At 40.0% G+C, this 24,915-nt stretch overlaps 1 protein-coding gene across 2 annotated transcripts in view; it reads left to right on the forward strand.

Moving 5' to 3' along the window:
- LOC138027015 (titin homolog) overlaps positions 1–12,211 on the forward strand; it is a 22,870-nt gene extending 10,659 nt beyond the window's left edge. Inside the window, exons 9-11 of one of the 2 annotated variants that reach the window (XM_068874500.1) lie at positions 7,001–9,127; positions 9,940–10,155; positions 10,990–12,211. In XM_068874500.1, the coding sequence (XP_068730601.1) occupies positions 7,001–9,127; positions 9,940–10,155; positions 10,990–11,156 (2,510 nt within the window). In that variant the 3' untranslated portion in view covers positions 11,157–12,211. The remainder of the gene's footprint in view (positions 1–7,000; positions 9,128–9,939; positions 10,156–10,989) is intronic. The other variant, XM_068874499.1, reaches the window with a different exon arrangement.
- Positions 12,212–24,915: the final 12,704 nt, after the last annotated feature.

Genomic DNA, 24,915 nt, shown 5'->3' on the forward strand with positions numbered 1-24,915 from the left:
GACAGCGAATGAGAATAAGTTGTCACATTAATGACAATAGATGATGTCAACGATATCTTCCCTATAGCGCCTAGTCTTCAGTATTTTTCGTAAAACATTTCATCTATAGCAGACATGTTTTTCGCTTTTTAATAAAATTCACTTTCAGTCCAGCGTAAAGCCACAGAACTATGATTGACGCAACAAAGGCTCTTTACAGTGGCAGTTGCCCAGACTCACTACCGTAAAACGCGTCCAACACTCAAGAACCATACGCTCTAGCAGCACAGTTAATTTGGCCATCCCTTAGATTTCTAACATATTTCAGGACAGTGCTGTAACATTATTCAATTCATTTCGAGCTGCGAGTAAATCGTGTGAAGATGCTAAGACTTTCTTAGAAATCGCAACACAAACAAAATGAATTTTTAAAGTGCTACTGTGACCAAAAAATCAATTCTTATTTTTCTTTGGACTTGAAAACTATGTGAACTAAACACTAAGTGACCAAATTTTTAAGCCTTGACTTCAAAATGACACCTGTTTATGTTAACTGGAATTTTCTTATTTAATTGTCCGCCATTACTAATTTTAAGATATTGAGAGAGCTGGATCTAGGAGGAAATGACGTCAAAGACTGACAAGTTTTAAGAATGCAATGCGTGTGTACGCGGCAGAATTAATATGCAGCACGGGAGTTTTGGGCTTTTAAACTCTCCGTTTGCATATGTAATAAGCTGCATTTACACGCTGGCATTTAAAATGACGTCACGTTCCCCTTGGACCAACCCTCTGTGGTCCGGTCGGTCTGTTTTGAACGTGAATAATGGCGGAACGTGAAATCCAAAACTTACAGTCAAAGTAAATGGCCTTTGGCTAAAAGCCAAAATTTTACCAGTCACTCACACTCACTCACTATCCATTAACGTCATGTTCCACTTGTGGGCGGGTGTGACGGCACATCGTTTCGCACACCATTCCTCCACGCATCCTTGTCGGCAGCCAGTTCAGTTGCAAGACCTGATAATTTAAGATCTTCTTTGATCACCTCTGCCCAAGTTTTCCGGGGTCTGCCTCTGCGTCTACGACCCACAACGTCATGGAACCTGATTGAGGAGATTGAGCTATTTGCCCTCTCGACATGCCCAAACCACCGAAGCCGCGATTGGCAAAGAGCTGCTTCTAGACTGACAATCCCTAGCTTACTGCATAAGGCCCTCAGACTGGTAAGTGATGCCACACATCCACCTCAGCATTGCTCTCTCGTTCCTCTCCAACCTAGCCAGGTCCGCATTCCTAGGGGCCCAACATTCACTCACATAGAGCGTGGCACCCCTGACACAGCATCCATAGACTGTACCCCTTGTACAAAATGACAAACTCTTGCATGACAGTATGGGTAGCAGTTCTCTGAATTTACCCCAAGCAGCTCTTATCCTGGCTATGATGGCAGTTTCACAACCACCACCAGCACAGATGGTGTCCCCAAGATAACGAAAGGAGTCCACAACTTCAAGGGGTTGCTCGTCCAACATGACATTATTGCAAGGCCTGCCATCGATTGGACGCGAAAAATAAAATAAGGTGTTAATTAAGTAAACACACTTTCAAAATATGATGAAAAAAGGGCAGTCATTTTTGTTTTTTTGTTTATTTATTTTATTTTTTTATTATTATTTCATTATTATTATTATTTTTTATCACATGTAATGGCACTTTAAAACAGGGAAACGGAAAAGCAGTATGTAGTATCGTCCCAGGGATAAACTAATGCTGCTCACGGGCTTGGCTATAATTCAAACGAGCACTAACGTAATTTATGCAGCTCATTGAAAGGGAAGACCATAGAACAAAAGGGCAAATTGGTATTTTCTTGATGAGGTGTGTCACGGAATTATGTTTTTTGTCACCAGTTTGTAAATAGTTTTAGCCACTCGTCTTGTTCGTTAGTCTGAGTGTTAATTATCAATTGTACGATTCCCTAGTGTATTATGCATTATCCGATTTAGTGTTATAGAATTTCTTAGTGTTGTAATATAGTCATTGCTTGTAGTTGTAATTGGAATAAATTAGTTAACTATATATAGATGTTAAGTCGTGGGCGTTGAAGGATTGCTGAAGTGGTTTGGTTTAATATTGGTGCAAGGTTTGTTGACAAGAGGAAAGGCCAATTTTAGAAGAAAGTGGACGGCAGAAACGCTCAAACAGTCAATGCTGAAAGTCATTAGCAGACCCCAACCGTTCATCAAGACAAAACCCCTTTGTCTACGGTGGAGGAACGAGCGAGGAGAATATTACTGTACGACTCTTTAGTGAAAAGGAGAACGGGAAAAGCTGAGCGCCGGCGGAGTTGACAAAAGAGGAACAGGACACGTAAAGTCCGAGAAAGATAGAAGGCGCCGGAGAGCAGAAACAGAGGCGGACCGAGAAGCAGTTGGTTTAAAGCTGCATTGCTGGCTGAGGTTTGTTGGTTTGTGGGTTAGTCGGTTTGTTGGTTTGTTGGTTAGTTGCTTTTTGGAGTGAAAGCGAAGAACTGAACGGAACTGTTTAATATTGTAAATATTTAAAGTAAAGTATTTAGTTTATTTTAATTACTGTTGTCATTTAAATATAAGTTAAGCAAGTTTAGGTTTTCTTATTTTTCCCTCTTCTAAATTAAAATCTTTAAAATTATATTCGTTATAAGTTTCATGCTTGTGCGTTGCGCAATTGTGGGAAGGGGCGTGTGTGTGTTATTGTCTTTTTTCGTTTTGTGTGCGAACCCACCATCACAAGGTGTAACTTGAATTCGAGCAAAGGTTGCACGGAATTTTAATGACTTAAATTTTATTTCAGTGGCTTTTGGCGTCTAGGCCGATTTGATTTATGCATGGGATGATGGATAAAATTTCATTTTCAATGAACACTTTTTGTTAAAAGAGTTCTCTTTAATTTACAAACTTCGCAAAACCATTTAAAATTTGCATAAACCTGACTTGACTTCATGTCTGACTCATGTTTTAATTGTATTTCCATTTACCTAAAGGGTAGACATTCTAATGAGTATAAAAAATAGACTCATCTTTCGATATTCATAGGTCCAAATTCCTAAACGAATGAAACGATTCTTTAAGAAAATAGAGGCTACGGGTAGCCAACACTTTGTGATAACGACTCTGTGCACACTTTGATATCGTACTTTATTCTACTTGGCGATTCACTGAAGGGAAAAAACGAAGCACATTCATAAAATGACAAGGAAAGGTAGAAATAGAAAACCAAAGGAAAGCGAATTCATAAAAACATGGCACTTACAAGATCTGTGCGGCTCTCCGGATTACAGAAACGGTTTTGCTTGGAACCCATGACCCGATACCTACAACTCCATTGTGTTCGTGTCACGTGTGAGACATACAGGAGACCGATGAAAAAATTACAAGAAATTAACCTGACGTCATAGGGTCACCGAACTGCCTTTGTTTTTTTTTTTTCTAAAAAGGTGGTCTAAAAATAGATCGTTCTGTAAAAATGCCTTGACATAGGCCCAGCATTTGAGTTGTAGGCTCCGGGTCATGGGCTCCTAGTTTTGCATTCAACACGACCAAACTTTTATGCGAAACAAAACAATACTAGCGAAATAACACAAAGACCAATACGAGCCTTACAAGGTTCTTTGACAAAGTTAGACCAAAACAGGCGAAGCTCAAAAGTCAAAAGTCATTGCGGTGGTTTGTTTTTGTTTTTTTTTTCAAATGACGACTTGTCTAAATACGTGATGTGATTGGTTAAAGGTACTCAGGCGAATCACGCGGGAAACAACATTTCAGATATTTAGGTATTTTCGTATAACACGAAATTCAGTCACGGTGCGCAATGACTTTTGGGCGAATGTGGGCCTTTAATTACGGACTAGGAAAACTACTGTAGGGCGAACCAAGAAAGGAGAAAACAAACGAACACTTCAAAGTTCACAGTATTTCTGTGCGTTTTTATGTTACAATAGACCTTATTCATAAATGGCGGTCAATTTAGAATTCTTTTGTGGAAGTGCAAATTAGCCTACCAAGCCTCCATACCATACAGTGAATTGAAAAGAATTCTTGCTCTAAAATGAGGCTTGGTAGGCTAATTTGCACGTGGACAAAATAATTATAAATGTGACCGCCATTTATGAATAAGGTCTATATCTTGGTCATAAGCATTGTTTCCAGTTTCTCTAGAGACCATTATAAGTCCTAAGCGAAAACAAAAACAATGCTTATGCAAAATTTGGAGGAACAAACAAAGATTATTATGATATTTTCCGAAGTGGTCTATTTCGTAGTCCGAAGTCAAAGTCCAAAGTCCACATCCCGTGACCCAACCATATGGTTAAGTGCGAGTGAACTATCGTTAACGGCATTGATTCCAGCTGTTAAAACCAGTAAACAAATGCTTTACAGCGTTTGATACTTTTAACAATACCGGGATAATTATAAAATTATGTAATTAGCCCGGTAAAATGTGTCACCGAGTCATACGATAGCTGGCTATGGCAATGCGTGCAGCAAAACCACAAGAACTCGTTTCCGTTCAGGCTCACAACTCTTTCATACATATTTCCCCGTTAATTTGTCACATAGTCTTCCTTGGTTTAGCGGTCATCTCATCGCGATTGCCTCTGAATGAGAGTGTAACGAGTCCGAATCCTACTTGATATACCTTCTCTGAAAAGTGTTTCTGCGAGGCAAAAAAATTTTACGCATGCGCAGCCAAATCGCGACCCCAAAGAGTCCAAAGTCAAAGCTGAATCCTAAACTTTGTTCTTCGCACAAAGTAATAACTTAAAGTAGTTAATACTTAAACAACACAAGGTTTTACAAACAAACGGGGGTGGAAGGGGGGGGCATAAAACTTTTGCTTTTTTGTACGGCTACACCATTCAAAACGGTTTCAAACTTGTATGATGAACTCCTTTATGACTGTCTTAACTATGATTTAAACAGGGTGTACACATGGCTATAAACCAATAAACTGACCTTGAATTTAACAAAACCTGAGTTCATGTTAATTGCGTCGAGACAAAAGTTATCAAAATTTCCTGAAATTCCTTTTTTCAGTACAAATGACCATCTAATGAAGCAGGTGTCATCTACGATGTATCTTGGTGTGCACATCGACCAAAACATGAACTGGGAATGTCATATACAGCACTATTGTGAAAAGATTGCTTCTGCTTTGGACGCATTTAAGAGAATACGACATCTTTTAACCTTTAAGAACGGTGCCTACTAATTCAAAGATATTTTTGCCCCGGTTTATGACTATGCAGAAAATGTAGATCTTAACAAGTGTTATTGAAATCCAAAAAGAAAATTGGGTGTAACCTCGCATTTTTCAAAGATAATTCATGAATAATATTTGTAAAAAAGCTTCAAAATACAAAACAATGTAAGGCGTTCTTTCTCAAATTGAAGCTTAATTATCTCTCTCATCAGGGCACGACTTAACTCCAAATACCATTAACTTACTAAGCTTTACTATCATTTAGTGTTATGCCCCTACAAACGAGGCTGAGGACGACGTTAAAGATGACTGGTATGAACAGCTCCAGTATGAGACATTTAAAATACAAAGCAATGTATGGCGTTCTTTCTCAAATTGAAGCTTATTTATCTCTCAAAAATTCATGGTAACCCCCAATTTTCTTTTTGGATACCAAGATAGTACTTTCAAAAATCTACTTTCTCCAGATATTTTTAAACTGTGCAAAAATGTTATTGTATTAGTGAGCATCACGGATAGGAAACCCAAGTATCTCGAGATGCGCAAAACGTATGCGCAATAACAATAGTAGGCACCGTCCTTAATATATTAACTAGTTTAACCATAATTTACAAAAATTTGGTTTTATCAACGGAGTTGATAATGTAAATTGGCCACCGTACAGAGATTCTAAAAGAATCTCTGTACGGTGGCCAATTTACATTATCAACTCCGTTGATAAAATCAAATTTTTGTATACTACTTCCCCACCGACGCAGCACCACAGTTTCTTTAGAAACTACCCCTTCATTCTTTAACCATAATTTAATTACAGCTGTAGCACTGTCTGGGGCAACTGTGTCAGTGGTCTCTCTGAAAATCTTCAGAAGCTCCAAAATCGCGCAGCCCGTATTTTAATGTGTGCCAATTATGACTCCAATATCGATGAATTGTTCCGGGCCCTAGGTTGGCGTAAACTCAAATATCAGAGATTGGAGTCAGCTGCTGTTGCTGATGTATAAATCTGTACATGGGATGACCCCTGATATTTGTGTTTGGAAACGACATAACGGCATATCGATTAAGGAATACTGAAAATAAATTGGCTCTTCCGCAGCCCCACACCAATTATTTGAAGAAGAGTTTCTCGTACAGCGGAGCCAGGTTGTGGAACAGCCTATCCAGTGACCTTCATGAAACTACATCCTTGCATGATTTTAAACTTAATTAAAACCTATGTCACCACAGTTTTGAATGAGTTTTAACACGGCATCTTTGTAAAGCAGCTTTTAGTATGTAGTTAAAAGTATTTTAGGTTAGCTAGTTTAGTTAGGGATATTTAGGTAATCTTTTATCATTTCATAATCTTTGCTGAAGGTTTTACCATGTGTTATTATATGGCCAGTGTTTCTGTACGATATAACGAGCGCTCTGATTGGTTAAGAGCAGCTACGCGCCAGGGCATTATGCCCACGGGCCGATTATGGATTATGCAAATTAGTTTCTTCTTCTTTAGCCATATAATAAACAACCTCGACCGTTCCGTCGTTACAGCAAAATATCAAACCTTGGCATAGCTGTATTGACCTCGCTGTCGCTCGGTCAATACGGCAAGGCCTCAGTTTGAGATTTTGCTGTAACGACCTCACTATCGGTTATTAAGTAGTTAATAAATAAAGTTACATTACCATTACCATTACCATTACCATTACCAAAACCTGTCATCATTTACTGCCTCACCCCTACCCCCACCCCCCACCCTTACTGAGATTTTATTTGCTTCTTATATTGCCTCCAGGTGATGACGCGTTTTGCGTGGGGAAAGAAGATGGAATTTACGCTGATCCTAACGACGAGACGGCATTTTATATGTGCGAGGGCGAAAAGGGAACAAAGACATTTTGTCCACAGGGACTTAAGTTCAACCCAATAATCTCTGCCTGCGATGTGCCAGAAGACGTTAGATATTCTGAAAATAACGTCGATTCTTCCGAATATCTTCGTCCAAAATTAAAAGGCAAAGCCAGGTGGACCTCGTTACCTGGAAGCAAAGGACTAAAGGTTCTTTCTTTCACTCCTCCAGAAGGGGCTCAAAAATCTGAGAAAAAGATCTCGGAGACTCTTAAGCCGCACAAGATATTATCAATTAACATATTTCATTCTTCTCGTCCGATTCAAAAAGGTAAGGGAGTCGACGAGGGAATAACAGCTACGATTTTAAAAGGGTCTGATGCGCAAGCTAGATTAACAATGGCGGGAACAAACACGTCTCGTACTGCAACAAGTGGATCTATGAATGCATTGAATTCGACAGTGGGTTTGAATGCATTGAAGAGCGAAGGAGGAAAATATGTCTCCATAGCAGCGGGAGATTTTAACCATCTTAAGAATCAGTCTGAGGCTGGTAGTCAGATGCTGAGCGAATCACAGCCAAAAAGTCAAGATCGAGTCACAACTGAAGCTACAAGTTCTAGTCCTGAAAATCAGCCATCTGCTGAGGCCGCCAAGGTCTTTTCAATAAACGTTTACGGCTTAAACCCAGCGGAGGTGAGCTCGATGATGAGTAACCACGGTGAAATAAACCATAATAAGACCATGGAGCCATCAAACCCTCAAAAAGATACAGCATTCAACAATCAAGGAAATGTCTCAAGCATTCAAACGGCAGTTTCTGATCACAAGGCATTTCAACAGGAGAGGCAGAATAAAAGCCTCTTTTCCAGTAAATCATTTCAAGATGATACAGCTGCTATAAATGATGAAACATCCACCCCACTCAAGTTTAAACTGAAGCTACGTATGGACAAAAGCAGTCCACAGCCAATCTTCAATTGCACTCTTTCCGAATGCTCTCAAAATGACTCGGAGACTAATGATATCAAAACGGGATGGGAAGGGACCTCGCAATCGCATGAGGTCGTTCCGTTTCCCGAAACCCCTGGAAACGCAAATTCTAGCCTGGACCAAAAAGGACCGAAGCCCACCGAGGAAGTTCACGTAACTTTGAGTACGTTCGGGTCAGAGCCGTTACACAATGGCAGGAAGGACGAGGCAAACGTTCTACAACAGGAAGCAGTCGTCAAAGATCGAGGTCATTCGGAAACAAAGTACTCATCACAGAATCCTGTCCAACCAACAAATGCATCGATGATGGCGAAAACAAAACAACAGGAAAACGATAACAGCAAAACAACGTTATCTGAAGAAAGCGTGCAAAATAACGGGGACGCAGCAGCGGATGAAATGAGACAACAAGAAAGCAAGTTGGGTAAAGAATCAAAAACAGCAAAGGCCCAAAACAATTACGGCGGAAATCTTACGATTTACAATGGTAGACAACTAGAGGACACTCAAGTTAAGATTGCCGGAACAAGTAAGGTCTCAGCATATAATGATTCACAAACTATATTTAAGGAAGAACCAAACAAAGTGGCCGAGTTCAGTCAACCACAACTACGGATTGTTCTGCAAAATCCTGGAAAAATCAGGAATTTAAATTCGATTATTAAAAGCTTGATTCAACGTCCCCTTAAGTCGAGATCGGATGGCAAAAAAGTTTTAGCAAACACTTCCTCCCTAATCAGAAAATCATTGGATGGTGGTAAGAAAGCGAATGTTAAACCCACTGATATGTCATCCAGTGTCGGAGTAGCCCAAAGCATTTTGGAGGCTAACAAAGAATACCTTGATGATGTAGCTATGCAAGGAATGATTTACAGTGATGGAGATCCGGAGACTGCCGAAAATGTGAACGACATCGCCGATACGATGAGGCAAAGCTACAGGTACTTGCATGCTTTCCCTGAGCTTCCACATTGGAATTATAACAGCAAGCAGGCCGAAAAACGTGTTCCTGGTCATAACACAAAAACTATTCAGTTGGACAAGAAATTTCAGAAAGGATTGCAAAGTAATGAGGACAGGGGTAGGTTTAATGTGACAAAAGATATTTCCAAGTAAACTCCCCTTGTTGTTAGTAGTGGTGGTATTATTGTTGTTGTTGTTGTTGTTGACAGGGGTAGATTTAATGTGACAAAAGATATTTTCAAGTAAACTCCCCTTGTTGTTAGTAGTGGTGGTATTATTGCTGTTTTGTTGTTGTTGTTGTTGTTGCGGAGAGCCCGTAGTGTAGTGGATATCGCTAGTGGACTGCATTTCAACGCTACGAGTCCGAATCCCAGCACGTGTGCTCCAAGTTCACTCAGCTTTCCATCCATTCGTGGAGGAAACTTAACGATTCAATTCTGATTTCCTTCCTTTTCATCATCTTAAGGAATATGACTTGTTCAGATTGCGCAGCCCGAATATTTTAGAATACTGAAAAATGTCTTCCGCTGGGTGCCTAAAGTTTATCGAATCCTTTGTTGAATCATTTATGAGTTTTCAGTACTCTAACATTTTTTTTATGAACGTCTATGTTTTTTAGCCTTCTAATCTTTTTTTTTTTCCAGGTTTGGAAATATCTAGCTTGCGTCGCAGACAGAAAAAACCACCGGTATACTCATATCTAGGATTTTGACCTAAGTTTCGAGTAGCAAGTGCGGCTGCGCGCAGGCTAGAGATACCGAGAAGATTTTTGTTCCATTTCTTGATCTAAAAATGACTACAACATAATTTTCCTTGGGTCAGAGGTTTCTTTCCTGAAATTTTGTTTGCTGCAATTATGATCTGTATGCACATTTATTAGACACAATGTGAGGAAAAAGTGATCTTGATGTCATGCCCCTTTCTAACTAGGTTCCAGCTCAAGTGGAAAAAGGCAGAAGAATGACACCAGTTCATCTCATTTCTTCAAAACAGAGAAACATGTATCAAGCGGATCCGAAGAAAAGGTGGACCCTCAAACAAAAGATCAGAGACTTGTGACAACTAATTCTCTAGGACAACAGCAAGCAACTACAGAATTACATCAGAGTTATAAAGGTGGAATTCTGAAGTCAAAGATTGATGAAGGTATTTATTAAAAACTGAACTACGGATATCTCAGTGATTTCCAGCATTTTCATTGGCTCGCCGGACACAGGTTATCAGTTCATATACCTGCTCTACCTAATATGGTCAAGGAACGTGTCAGCAATAGAGCGAGCTGAAAACATTTTTGCAGCTCTGAGAAAAAGCGGCCGACAAAACCCGTTTTGGACCGGAAATGACTGGGGCAGAAATCGATGGTTTAGTCGACAATGTTGTTGATCCTGGAATTTTTAATAAAACAATCATTCTACTGGATACAAAAATGATTATAACCAACTCGGCGCTACGCGCCTCGTTGGTTATCTATCACTTCATATCCAGCTCGCCCTCGTAGAATAATTGTTAAATATTATATTATTAAAAACTGAACTACGGATATCAGATTTCATGCATTTTCATCGACGCGCCGGACATAAGCTATCAGTTCATATACCTGCTCTACCTAGTATGGTCAAGGAACGCGTCAGTAATAAAGCGAGCAGAAACATTTTTGCAGCTCTGAAAAATAATGGTCGACAAAACCCGTTTTGAACCGGAATTGACCGAGGCAGAAATCGATGCTTTAGTGGCAGAGTTGTTGACCCTGGAGTTTTAAATAAAACAATTATTCTACTGGGGCTTACTGGATATAAAATCTATCACTTCATATCCAGCGCGCCCTCCGCGTAGAATAATTGTGAAAATTATTCATTTGGTGCCTAGTGAGTACACAGTACCTTAGAAGTTGGTGGTCTCTGTTTGGTGTGGTAAGGATGCAGAGATCGCTTCCTAATTTTTTCAAACGATCAATATTCTTTATCATTTATTTAATTCAAGGACTGAAGTCATTCTGCATTGGAAAAGAAAGTGGGACCTATGCCAGTCCCTCTGACCAGAAGAACTTCTTGATTTGCTCCAATGGGTTAGCAGAGGAAAGAGAATGCCCAAAGAGCACATTCTTCAACACCAAGGAAAAGATTTGTGATGTACCAGATCACATTTAAATTACGCAACTTTCCGATATAAGCTGTTGGGTGGTGTCAATTCTGATCACTTTGTCAGAAAAAGAGGATAACAAGGAATCGACGTGATTTTGATGTTTGTATCTGATTCGCAAATCGATTAACATCGATTGGCGCATTCCGTAAAGTACCTTCATTGCAGAGTTGTGATTCAGTCATAGTCCCCATCAGAGTCAGAAAATTGTCTATTTTTAAACCACGTTTCGCTGAGAATAAACAATATACCAAATTTTGAACCCACTTCAAATCTTTCAGGATTAAGATTCTTTGTGTATTGTATTTGCATCATAGGACGTTTTCAACCAACCTCTAGGGACACCAATAACAAGAGAGAAATATACGACTTCTGGTGGACAAGTAAAAGAAGCTAATGAGAGATCTTTTGTTTTCGTCCACCAACATGGCGGCAATAACGTGACGTGAAAACCTCCCATAATGTAGCATTCACAGTCAAATGATATGGAAATACCTACAACACTGAAAACGTTTTAGTCCCACAGGGTTTGAATCGGGTACAACATCATGAGCTAGCCGATTTGGTCTGTTGTTTAGTCCCCTGCAAAACTTAGTTTAAAGATTGACACTTTTCTGACGCTGGTGAGAACTAGGCCAATTTGGGTGATGGATTCTTCTGTGAGGACGATCTGGAAATGATCTTTATTGGTTGTTTAATCGGCCTTAATCCTATCCAGGCATCCTTAATTAATCTTGAGGGGAAACAAGGATGAAAAAAACCTGTTTTTGTCTCCTGCTAAAACTCAAAAAATCCAATTTTAAAAACAAAATGAAGCGCTTCCTTATGGTTAATCCAGCAAGTAGTGTAACCAGCTTCGTGGACGGCTTTCCAAGGAATATTTAAGCGCCCATGACCTTTTCCTCCTACCGGAATCTGTCTCTTAACTAATAATGATAATAATAATGTTTATTCACTCTTTGATAGCATTTGCTAAATTACAAGAGGGGTCAGTAGCTAGAAAATGATTGCAAAAGTTACAGGGACAAACATAACAGTTAAAAGTAATAAATCTATCAGTGCGCAAAAGTATGTTGTTGTTGACGCACTGCCTAGCTGTACCCGAGCGGAGACCATATCCATGGCTGACGCTTGATCGTTCAGGGAGCAGACGAGCAATGCAGGGAGTCGATGATACAGATAATGCCTGAACAAAGCGTTCGCAAGCTTGACCTCGGCGCTCTCACAGTGTCTGTAGGCCAGAACGAACAAGCGCTTGATCATAACTTAGGTTTGGCGGAATGATGCGCAGAGATTCCCTTTGAACGGGTTCAATCAGATCATTTAGATAATCGGGCAAACTAGCCCAAACAGGGGATGCATATTCCAAGACAGAGTGCAAGAACCCTAAACGCATATAGACGCTTGCGCGCACTTTTGACAATATATTCACAATGGTAGCCCCACGACAAGTCAGACGCAATGTACGCCCCTAGTATCTTATGGGTAGAAACCTGCTTTATGGGGAAGCCATTGATGAATATTGGGGTTGTTGGAAAGGGCTTGTACCTGAGGAAATCAATAAGCATATCTTTACATTTAGGGCCATTTAACCGCATACCATGTTCCGCTGAGAAAGTGCCGATTTCATTTGCTCTTATTGGCAGCATGCAGAATGAATACCTCTGAATGATCTCAACTATTGTTAGGTCATCTACATACTTTGCTCTTAGATTCCAGTTACTAGTTAACTTATTCACCAGGACAGCAAAGAGAATGGGCGCAAGTTTTGTCCCCTGAGGGATACCGTCACGTGGAATGACTGCAGGAGAGAGTGTATTACATAATGACACCCTCTAAGACCTATCAGACAGAAACGACCCCACCCATCTAACGAGGACCTCGTGGACACCCAAAGAACGTGATTCTTCTATCAAGAAATTATGGTCCACAAGGTCAAAACCCTTACTAAAATCAGTAAAAAGAATACGTGTAAAACAATTACCCCTGTCGAATGAGGCGAAAATATAGTGGAATAAGTAGACTAAAGCATGAGAACAAGATTTACCTGGCAGAGCAAATTGCCTATCGTCTAGTTTATCTACTATTTGGTTATATGAAGAGTCTAATGTAAACCCTTCCATTAACTTAGCTACTTGTCATGAGAGGGTAATGGGCCTCAGATAGTTCTCAATCGTTTTTGGTGGTGAACATTTCGGGATGGACCTCACCACGGACTCTTTCAGCTGTGATGATACCACGCCCTGTTTTAAGGAGATGTTGTATATGTCCGATAAAACAGGTGCTAATTCCCAGGCGAACTCCTTCCAAATCTTGTTAGGAACAATATCAGGTCCGGGAGACTTGTTCAACTTAATTTGACGAAGGGGCTCTGTAGGTCTTGTTTACGTCGACAAGAAATTCACTTGGAACCTCTGGGATGACTCCAAAACTAGACTCCAGGGGACTAAAATGCGCTGTCAGATCTGATAAGAAGTTGTTGAAGTGGTCAGCAAGTACACCCGAGGAAGTTAAGGTGTCATTAAAGTGGCTAGGTCACGCAATTTTAGGCAATTTCAGCACTGATCGAATGGTTGTATAATTCACTAAAATATCAAAATAACTGTTCAAAACTATAGATGAACTCTAACAAAACACAGGGAGGCCAAGAAGGGATATGGATGGACAAAACTGGAGCGGATTGAAATGGATTGAATTTGGGTAAATTTGAAAAACGTCGCCGACTTTTTTTCAAATTTATATCAGTCTATATCAAAATGTCATTTACAAAGCTGGAAAATCATTCTCAGTTGTTATGTGGCCGTGATTTTGCAAATGAAAAACTCTTGCTATGCCAATTTGACGTTTAGAGCTCATAATTAACAAAATTAAACAAAATTACCTAAAATAGCGTGACCTAGCGCCTATAAGCATCTGGTAAAACCAGTCATGCGAGTCCCTTTGCCCTGCGATTCCCTTAATCTCTTTCCACCAGAGTTTAACATTAGTGTCTTTCAGAGCGGTAACCTTGTTGTTATAATTATTACGCGTGCAGATGTTACATTCATATTGCACCTTGGCACGCCATTGCTTATACACGCACGAATTTTTTCCACGAATGAAAAGGGCCTTCGGTATGGCAAGTATGGATAGAAAAACAACGGAATTAAAATCGCAAATTCTGTATCATAAAAGATTATCGAAAACGTTCAAATTCACCTTTTTTTGCATCCGTCTTGACTTCTTAAGATAAACAGAGGAATTTTGACGTAGGTTAAAGTGCCACTTCTTTAGATTTTCAAAATGGACATACTAAATAGGTATCATGCCAATTTTTATCACAAAATTCCCACGGAAAGTGTGATTATTGTAACGTAGTTTTTCGGTTTTCTCTGTCCGCCATTACTCGAACGGCAAATGACCGTGAGCAAGGAAAAGGGTTGGGTCTAGCTGGATCGCCTGTGGTCTGACGTCATATGCGCAACGCTCAAAATAAACGCGGCCAATTTCCCATGCCGTCTATGAGATGTGAGAGATCGCCGAGTTTCTTTTTGCTGATTTTATATACATTACTCCTTGATCGACTTGTTCGCTTTGTCAAACGCCCACGAAGCGATGCGCGTATGACGTCACGAGCCAAGTCTTGCGTGACGACCGCTTACAAAATAATCGCAGGCTTCTCCAATGCCGTCCGAGTAATGACGGACAGATTTTTAGCGGTTTTTGGCTGACTATTTCCCGACTTATCTCGCTTCTATCGTTCCAAATTTAAATGCATTGTATTATTTTGAACATCTTGACTTAATTGACGTTGAAAAAAGTCGAAAAGAAACCAAAACTTTTCGTCGTAATGGCACTTTAAGGAGCAAGTGATTTCTGGCTTGAAGAAAACAAAAACTTTCCTGAACTTGCGTCAAAAGACCGCCATTTTAGCCTTCTGGTCCTTTTGATCAGCGGAAGGGGTTGTACTGCAAAAACATGAAACTTAGAAATGAATAAGAAAATAGTGTTCAACTTTCGTTGCCTCTTTTTTTTGCAAATGATTTATAGATTCAGCGGAAAATAAAAATAAAAAACTCCTCATGAGTTATTTAAGAGAGTTTACTACAATCGTGGACAGAACTCTTAAGAAAATTATCCCTTCCCCGTTTCAGGGGGAATGCATGGCAACCGGAAGTGAGCTATTTTCCAATTTCACCTGTTTTCACACAACCACATTTACATTGCTAAGTATCATTTCTCCATTAGAGATGATTAGTATAAAAGTCTAGGAGACACCACTGTCCTGGCACGCAAAATGTTCTCTTCCGGTTGCCGTCCGCGTCTCAAAAACGCGCATGCTTAAGCTCCCAAATGTTATTTTCTGGCGACGGCACAGTTTCCTGGAAATCAACATTGGATAGGCGGAGGCTGGAGGAGAAGTAAATGCTGTGGAATTCACAAGGGAGAAATAGTAAACAAGTGCTTTTTTGCACGGATTTGATTGCATGATAACAATAATATATAAATTTAGCCAAGTCTAAAAGTGGAGCTCCCTTGTTATTTATCCTTACTGCCTGTAGGGTTTGTGAAAATAAAAGGTTTCGAATTGTCCGCTTTTTGATGTTTCCGGTTGCTGCTTTAATAATGAAATCATTTTATTTGCTTTCTTCTATAAAAAAATTCATTGCCTAACCAGTTTGACATCAACGGTAAATTTTACGCTAAAAATCGATATCGCATGAATCAGGAAGCGATGAGTGCGACGAAATCGGTTTTTCCAGTGAAATTTACTTTGCAATTCACCAGTTTGGCAATATTTTTTTCTTGAATCGAATGAGTTTTAAAAGAAAACAAGCCCACCCTCGGCGAGCGAATGAAAAATGAAAAAGAGCCATTTCAGAGTCAACTGTCAATAGCCAGCGAATTTGAAATCATATGCATGCTAAAATTAGAAGCCATAAAAACAACTTTTGCAGTTCAAAGTCAAAGAAGAGTTTTCCTGATGTACTTATTCCACTTGATCTCTGAAAACAAGATCATTCACATTTTGATGTATTTCATTGAAACACGCCAGGTTGACTTGGTACAAGAATCGGCAAACTACGGCAATGCAACCAAGAAAGGACGAACTTCAAACACGGTCTGCTCCAACACTTAAATAACGTTTGGGTGCTTTAAACAAACTTCTGAAAACACAAGCTACTGAGATTTCCCCCTATTTTTACGAGAACTCATTGCGAATATGTGTTTATAACATAAGGGCAAAATTTTCTTGTCACTGTCGAGGCACAACGAAAACCAGTTGGGCAAACGGATTAAAAAACCACTTGTTCGCTCGCATTTTAGTGGAAAACAAACAAACAAACAAATCAACATTTTCTTTATGTCCAAAAGAGTACAGATAATTGTTATTTAATTCTAGTTGAAAATAAAAATTCGATTTTCATTCCTGAACAAAGGTAGAACCGATTAAACCACCTTGTAAAAATACGCATCCGTAAAAATAACAAACGGTTTAGTGCCCAAGGAAAAAATTTGTGTGCTAAGTATGAGCTATTACTGGTATTCTGTTTTGTCGCGGTCGTTCTCTTTCGCTCAGTCCTTTCGTTTCTGTTCTAGGCATCCAGGCATCATGTAACCTTATCAGAGCTTCTAAAGATATGCCAAAAATTGCAATACAGAGAAAAAGGCAGCTCTAAGCAAATTAAAAATAAACACTCACCTTTAAGTTTACATCCCGCCGATGCTTGACTTGAATAAATGCGTAGCCACCAGTGTGGATCACAGATGTCATGATATGTCAGAAACTGGATTGAAACCAGCGAAAAATGCAGAAAGAAAACATCTTCCAAACCGTATTCCACCTGAACACGAAAAGCGTTAACTGTGTAAGAACTTTCGTTGATATATAGTGTGGCCGTGTAGCCGCGTCGAGCAACAAAAAGCGCGCGAAAAATAAAGCCTCGCTTATGTTCAGGTGAGTTAACCTGGACTGAGCCTGCAATCCAATCAAAAACCAGTACCTGGTCAGCGGTCGACTTCAACAAAAAAACAGCTGACCTCAATGAGCTCTAAGCTTGAGCCCGCGATATTGTCACGTGATAATGGTCAGCGGATGCCTTGTTTTGACAGGTGTCAATCAAAAGATGGATGTCCAATATCAAAGATGTATGCTGTAAACTAGCATGATACTGGTTACATTGGCATACATGGAGGGGTGGAAGGACGGACGTACGTACGTATGTACGGACGGTTGATGACGTCATGGCTATAAAACCAAGATTTCTTGCATCGATGGGTATAAAGGGGAATCAGGGTCAATGTTCGGTTTCTAAACAGCAGAGGCACACGAATGGGCCAGCACAGCTGAACTCTATAAGGCACAGCGTAACAAAAACAGGAACAGCCCAACAGAGACAGGCACAGCCCAACACGGACAGGCACAGCGTAACAAAGACAGGCACAGCCCAACAAAGACAGGCACAACGTAACAAAGACAGGCACAATCCACCACGGACAGGCACAACGTAACTAACATAGGCAGAGCGTAAGAAAGACGGGCACAGCCCAACACGGACAGGCACAGCGTAACAAAGACAGGCACAGCATAACACGGACAGGCACAGCGTAACAAAGACAGGCACAGCTCAACAAAGACAGGCAAAACGTAACAAAGACAGGCACAGCGTAACAAAGACAGGCACAGCCCAACACGGACAGGCACAGCATAACAAAGACAGGCACAGCTCATTCTGCGGAAGACTGGTAACCAAAAAACTCCCATGACTCTCTTCGGTGTTGGTCACTCGTTGTTCCTGTAAGTTCGTTTTTGTGGGAGCTGCAGGTAGGCGCTGAAGGGAGTTCCCTTAATCATGAGTAGAATTTTAAAAATTTGAAAAGAAAGCTCCAGGAGCTGATCAATGATATAGGAGTGCTCGACATAGTAGCAATCTGCTGCTCCTCAACCCTCGACAATTGGTCCAAGTGATCCTGCCGCCAGTTTTGCCACCAGAGCTGCGGACGACTTTAGGTAAAGCTTTCCACGTGCTGTCATTTGAACGCTCTCTTTTTTTTCTCCATAAGAGAATCATCATTGAATTGTGAATTAGTCTTAGAAAGCTTAAGAGACCTTTTCAAAGTGAAAACCGCTTTTTCAAACATAGTACTTTAGTAGACGCATAAACGTGAAGAAGACCTTTTCGCCCTTTGCGCGCTAAAAATATGCCATTTTGAAAACACGAAAGGAAGAATTTCAAGGATTCCATAGTTTTCAAGTTAATTTCTGCGTTCTTATGGATTATTATCTTAAGACTTAAGGTAAATGATTTTACTACCTGAGATCATTTGAGGATTGTGGCAATGCTGTGGAATACCGTGACGAAGTGGACGGTTTCTGACTCCATCTTCCTTGATATTTAACGTATGGGGAAAATGGAGAATCTAATGTCTATCAACTCACGGGAAATTCGAGTTCTGATCTAATTTACTGATCGCCTTTGAGGGAAATAGGCTTGCTAGAAAAAAAAATATCCATTCGTTTGTCTTTTAAAACTGAGTCGGAATTTAGAAACAAAACACTTTTGGTGGGTATCTTTTCCTTGTAAGTCGTAAGAATTTCAGAACATTATAATTGGACATCGAACTTTAAACTTTCCCCATACATTAACCGAAAATTTTGCCCTGTTTGCAAAGATGTTTCCCCCATGCAAGACCGTGAAAATGTACTATTTTTTTTCGTACATTTTTTTGTAAATTCCCTGTAGACTTTGGCACCCTTTGCGATGATTACGTTTTGGGTACAATTTTGGCAGCCCACTACCATTTCGCGAGTGTGGAAAATTTAAAATCGCGGATTGAAAGTAGTGCTTGGTTGCTTGCCATGCCAAGTAGAAATTAAAATTCAGCTTGATCACTTATTAGGCACTGATGGGCTCTTTTTATCCGGGGGGGGGGGGTACTCGCAGAAAAAATGGGTAGAGGTGTGAGGCCTGCTTCCCAGAACCCCTACCCTATTTATGACCAAAGTCTGAGATTTTCCCTCCCCTATTTATGGATGGACGTGCAATATGCTGTGGTTGTTTGTTCCTCTGTTTTTGCAAACGTGCATTTCCTGCTTTATCCAGGCCAACTTGGGGCAGACCAGTTCCTGGACGAAGAGAAAGTTGCACAGCAACGCGCAATTTTGTTCTTCGCGACACATTTACAGCAACACTTTGTTGTCTTAAAAGTAGCTCAACAGTGTCACCAAATGCAAATGAAATGCATCAATGCATCTCTCTCTCTATCAATTCATATACCTGCTCTACCTAATATTTTCAAGAAACGCGTCAGCAATACAGCAAGCTGAACGCATTTTGGCAGGTCTGAGAAAAAATGTCCGACAAAAGCCGTTTTGGACCAGAATTGACCGAGGCAGAAATCGATGCTTCAGTCGACAATAGAGAGAAGAGCTGTTGATCCTGGAGTTTTTAATAAAACAATTATTCTACTCGGGCTTGCTGGATATAAAATGATTTATAACCATCCCAGCGCTACGCGCTTCGTTGGTTATCTATCACTTCATATCCAGCGCGGCCTCGTAGAATAACTGTCGAAGGTTTACGTCCTATGGAAAATAGTGCGCCAAGATGCTCTTTCCGGACGCTTTGTAAAATTGTGGAAATAAAAATCGGCGGCAAAACCCGGTTTGAAAATTTACTAAAACAATTATTCCATTCGCCCTTGTTGGATATGAAGTGATTATAACCAACTCGCGCTACGCGCTCGTTGGTTATTTTATCACTTCATATCCAACTCGGGCTCATGGAATAATTGTTATATAAACATTCATAGAGACATCAACAGGCACAGCTCATTCTGCGGAAGACTGGTAACCAAAAAACTCCCATGACTCTCTTCGGTGTTGGTCACTCGTTGTTCCTGTAAGTTCATTTTTGTGGGAGCTGCAGGTAGGCGCTGAAGGGAGTTCCCTTAATCATGAGTAGAATTTTTGAAAATTTGAAAAGAAAGCTCCAGGAGCTGATCAATGATATAGGAGTGCTCGACATAGTAGCAATCTGCTGCTCCTCAACCCTCGACAATTGGTCCACCAGTTTTGCCACCAGAGCTGCAGACAACTTTAGGTAAAGCTTTCCACGTGCTGTCATTTGAACGCTCTCTTTTTTTTCTCCATAAGACAATCATCATTGTTAATTGTGATATGAAGTGATTATAACCAACTCGCGCTACGCGCTCGTTGGTTATTTTATCACTTCATATCCAACTCGGGCTCATGGAATAATTGTTATATAAACATTCATAGAGGCATCAACTTGCCACTAGAAAGATTTAGCATCGCGTTTTCGTGAAACAGCAAACGCGAGCGGAATACGATAGTCTTCTGTTCGTCACAATCTCTTAGTCCAACTAGACTCCCCCTCTCTTTAAAGAACTCAATGCAGCTAAGATGCTAGAAATGATCTAATATCAAACAAGTGTTTTCCATTTTGGCTAAAACGTGATGCTGAATCTCTCTATTAATCAGTTTATTTTGCCCCAAGTTGATATTGGGTGTGTGTATGTTTTCCAATTCTCGAGCTTGCGACCAGGCTTAACAGGGAGCTTGAATTCGGGACTTGAAAAAGAACCGCGACAACGGCTACAAAGTAGTCATCTGAAAGTATAACTTTATTGTGATCGTTTCGCTGTTATTCCATTCGTTCGGCTTGCAAAGGTTTTACCAACTTTTCAGGAATAAACTTGATAAAAAACGGTGTGCATGTCTGTTTGCAGAGAAAAGCGAAAATCTGTACTCGTGATAACGTCCTCCAAGTGACATAAAATTTGGTCAGTTCTCGTCGTTTAGAAGCTTAAGAATCTACCGTGACGGCAAAGAAAATTTCATGAAACTTTTTGTGATTGTTTTCTTTTATCTAGCCAAACTACCCACTGAATAAGTGGTTTTCACGTTACGTCATCTCCGCCATGTTGGTAGACGAAAATAAAAGAACTCTCCTTGGCTCCTTTTGTTCGTCCACTAGCAATTATACATTACATCAATGATATCTGTGTCTCTAGAGATTGCTTGCAAACCATTGATATTGAGAGGAACAGTGTTCCGAAATAGAGGTAGAAAATTCAACTCTGTAGTACAGACGGTCTCCAGTTGTTCAGAGGTTAGAGCATCTATTTAGATCTTGCAGGGTCATAGGTTCAAATCCCACCTTGGAATCGGTTTTTTTTCTGAGTTTCATTTGGTTGTCATATGCGTAGGTTGTCTTTGCACGCCTTGTCCGCCATTTTGAATCGCCCCTCCGCAAAGGCCCTGGGAATGAGGTTGCCCAACCAGTCATTGACGTCACAATCTCGCAATAAAAGCTTCGATAGTGAAAAATGGCGGCGACCGAGAAATTTGAAATGCTTTCGATAGGAGAATCTTAGCGCCCAGAGCTCGAGAATCTAAACCGGTTTTACTTACTGGTAAACAATCGTTGTTAGTCCTAATAGGTTTGAGCTTATCATCTTAGTTATAAAAAGATGCATTCTTTTAAAACTTTTGCGGAACTTTACCGACTTTACCAACTCAACTCAAGTGAAAAGGAAAATAATGGCCTTGTGTAAATTTGCGAGTTTTGCTGAGGCGTTCTCAATTGCGACTCAACCTTAGTTCATGTAGATGTAACTGAGAGAAGTGTAGGATTTTAAGCAAGGATTCTAAACGCAAAACTCCATTCTCCCTTGCATGACTCACATCGGAAAGTTTTGGTTTGAAACAAAAGAAGGCGACTGGCAACCGCCAAATCTGAGAAATAGCGTGAAAATCGTGGTCACATGATTACTCTTGTCGTGAACGCGATGCGAAATAGTTACCCTACTTGATATACCTACCAGTAAAGTGCCAATGAGGCGGTTTAGCAGGGTTTTGGTTTCCGAAGTTGGAAATGATAATGTCATATGGTTCAAGTGAAGTGAATTGTGACAATCTCTGATAGAGAACTGCGATGATAGCAACATGTTTACATGGCGCGCTGGCCGAGTGAACTTTGATCTTTGATAGAATTAACTGAAGAGAGTGAATGTAACATGAAGTGCTAGATTTCCATCCCATATTAACCATGTGAGCGTTAGCCCTACTGATAGAAATGGGCCCACACAAGGTCATGGAAAAACTCTGACCATGGTGGGAAACGAACGTTTCTATAAACGTAACCTTTCTTTGATCTTTGATAGTCTTTGTTCTTTTTGTTGACGAGTAAACAGTGTGTGAATTATTCGCTTCAAATTTCCTAACTGATTACCTGTTTTATAATGGTACCTTGGCCGAGTGAACTCTTCGTTCTCTCTGTTTTATCACGCTGGCGGAGTTAATAAACTGCCTTTTAGTTCATTCTGCTGAAATGATCACGCTGGTTTGATATTTGATCTTCTTTCATCCCTATTTCAACGATTGATCGACCTGGCCTCAGTTGTGCAAAAGGTGGATAACGTTATCCACCGGATAAGTCACTATCCATTGGATAGAACAATTGGTTTTGTTATGACTATCCACTGGTTAGTGATTTATCCGGCGGATAGCGTTATCCATCGTTTGAACAACTGGGGCCAGGCGGTCTTTTGTCTTGGGTTCCAGTCCTTCTGCGACATGACATGCAAAAACGAGAGCTTAGTACATCACTTGAGATCATGTTTTTTTGAACATGAATCACTTACTCTACTTACTATCTACAATTTATGATGAAATGAAAAAAAAAACCACACCGAAGAAGTTATATATATTTTTCATTTTTTCTCAACGCGTTATCGAATTCCGGAAGTGATTCAACGGGTAGCGCTTACGAAACCGCTCGTTGAGGATTGACTATATTGTTTACGACATCGCTAGCGGAAAGCAATTATCTAAAAAACCCATTCCTTAAAACCTATGTACAGAAACCTTCACTCTAACAGTTTATGATTTTCGTTGGATGAGCAGATGGAGCTACATCTCTTTATCGAAATTAAGGCATTTTTCGATTGCCCTTTTCTCGAAAACAAAGTCGGTAACCCCAACCCCTCCAATTTTTTTTCATTTTCAGAGTAAGTAATTTATGACCTAACTCTAGGCGAGAAACGAAAAAAAATTACTGAAGGAAGATTGTCGCGCGAACGTCCTAAACTCAGGAGAGGTTTTTGATTAACAGGCAGGCTTAGTTAGATCGAAAAGAATCAGCACACATTCGGTTGCCGTTCGTGACTCAATGTTGCCTAATACTAGCCCTTGCCCTCTGTTCGTTATTGTTGCTGTTGTTGTTGTTGTTGTTGTTGTTGTTGTTGTTGCTGCTGTGTGTTTTTTTCGTCTCTCCGAAGGTCACAAATCGTACTTGCCCTAGTACGGGATCGAGCAATTTTTACTACTTATTAAAAAAAAAACATGTGAGGGCCTATACATATAAAGCAGCTCTAGTATACGTAAGTTAATTGAATCCTTCTCAGTCGTATATCGTTCACAAACGAAAACAATAGAGGTTATATGCAACCCTAAGATAGTGAGAATACCGCACACCCGTTACAAAGTATTCACGTTGTCTTATTTTTCTCTTTCAAGATGTCTTAAGGTATCACCCAGTGGGGCTGTATAGAGGATATTTCATGGCCGCCTGGGGATACGAATTTTATCTTCGAGTGCTGAAACTATCTCTCACGAGTGAGCGAAGCGAACGAGTGAGAGATATTTTTCAGCACGAGCGGATAAAATTCGTATCCACAAGCGGCCATGTAATGCTCCGTTTGTTATATAGATATTGATGAAATGTCTAGATTTAAAGCAACTTGTTTTACTCATTTTCGAAATGATGAAAAAGTGGTCACCAACCGCGAAAACACGCATGTTGTGTAACATGAAATTTATGAAAAACAAATCATAATAATGTAAAATTTTGCAATAAAAAAGTTAATGTAGTAGAGAAGAATTACATTAAAGCACAAAAGCATCTTACAATGAAGAGGAAGCTCGCGTTTTATTGGCTAATCGTGTTCGTTACCATGACGACGCTTATATTCTCACATGTGAAAGATAAAAATATGTTCACTGCGCGCGGTGAAGATATGGTTTTTTTTAGTAAAAGGGGAAATCCTGGTCTTTCATCAGTATCTATATTATAAAAAAAATTATGTATGTACCCGAGAGAGTGACGAATAGTCAGTTTACAATGGGTATCGAGTGAAAGATTCAGCCTCACTTCAAATATCAATGAACTATATAACCTACCTGCTTTCTTTTCGCAATGTACCTGCATAAGGCGTCACACTTCCAAGTCTTAATATTTATTTCGCAGCACAAGACGTTTGTTTCTATACAATTTACAATAACGGTAAGTAAATATTTCTTTGGCAAATTTAAATTTTATTGGCAAAAGAAAGTTAATTTCAGTCGCTCATGCCTGTCAAACACGTCCACTGAAAGTAGTTCCAAAACTAGACAAGAGATTTTCTGGGATTGCTTGCCGTTCACACCTTCGTTTTGTCGAAAGCTTCAGTGACGAACGAACTGCTTTCATTTTCGGCCAAACTTCAGTACAATTTTTATTTTATGTTGTCGTATAAACATTCCCCATACCTTCAGTTAATGCTAAATATAAACAGCCTGAACAAATGCAAATGCCTCATTTAAAAAAACTCTAATTCGCACTAATTGATTACTGGTTAGTGTAACACAGTACGCTGACAGGTGCCATCCAACTCGATGCGAATCTTGAACTAAATTGTCAATTGAGATATAAAGTAATGAGACCTGTTGTCGCAACTAATAGTACGACACTAACTCCTATGCATAAGGAAGGATATGAAAGA

Source organism: Montipora capricornis, chromosome 12 (assembly GCF_036669925.1).
Source record: "Montipora capricornis isolate CH-2021 chromosome 12, ASM3666992v2, whole genome shotgun sequence".
Classification (NCBI taxonomy): Eukaryota; Metazoa; Cnidaria; class Anthozoa; order Scleractinia; family Acroporidae; genus Montipora; species Montipora capricornis.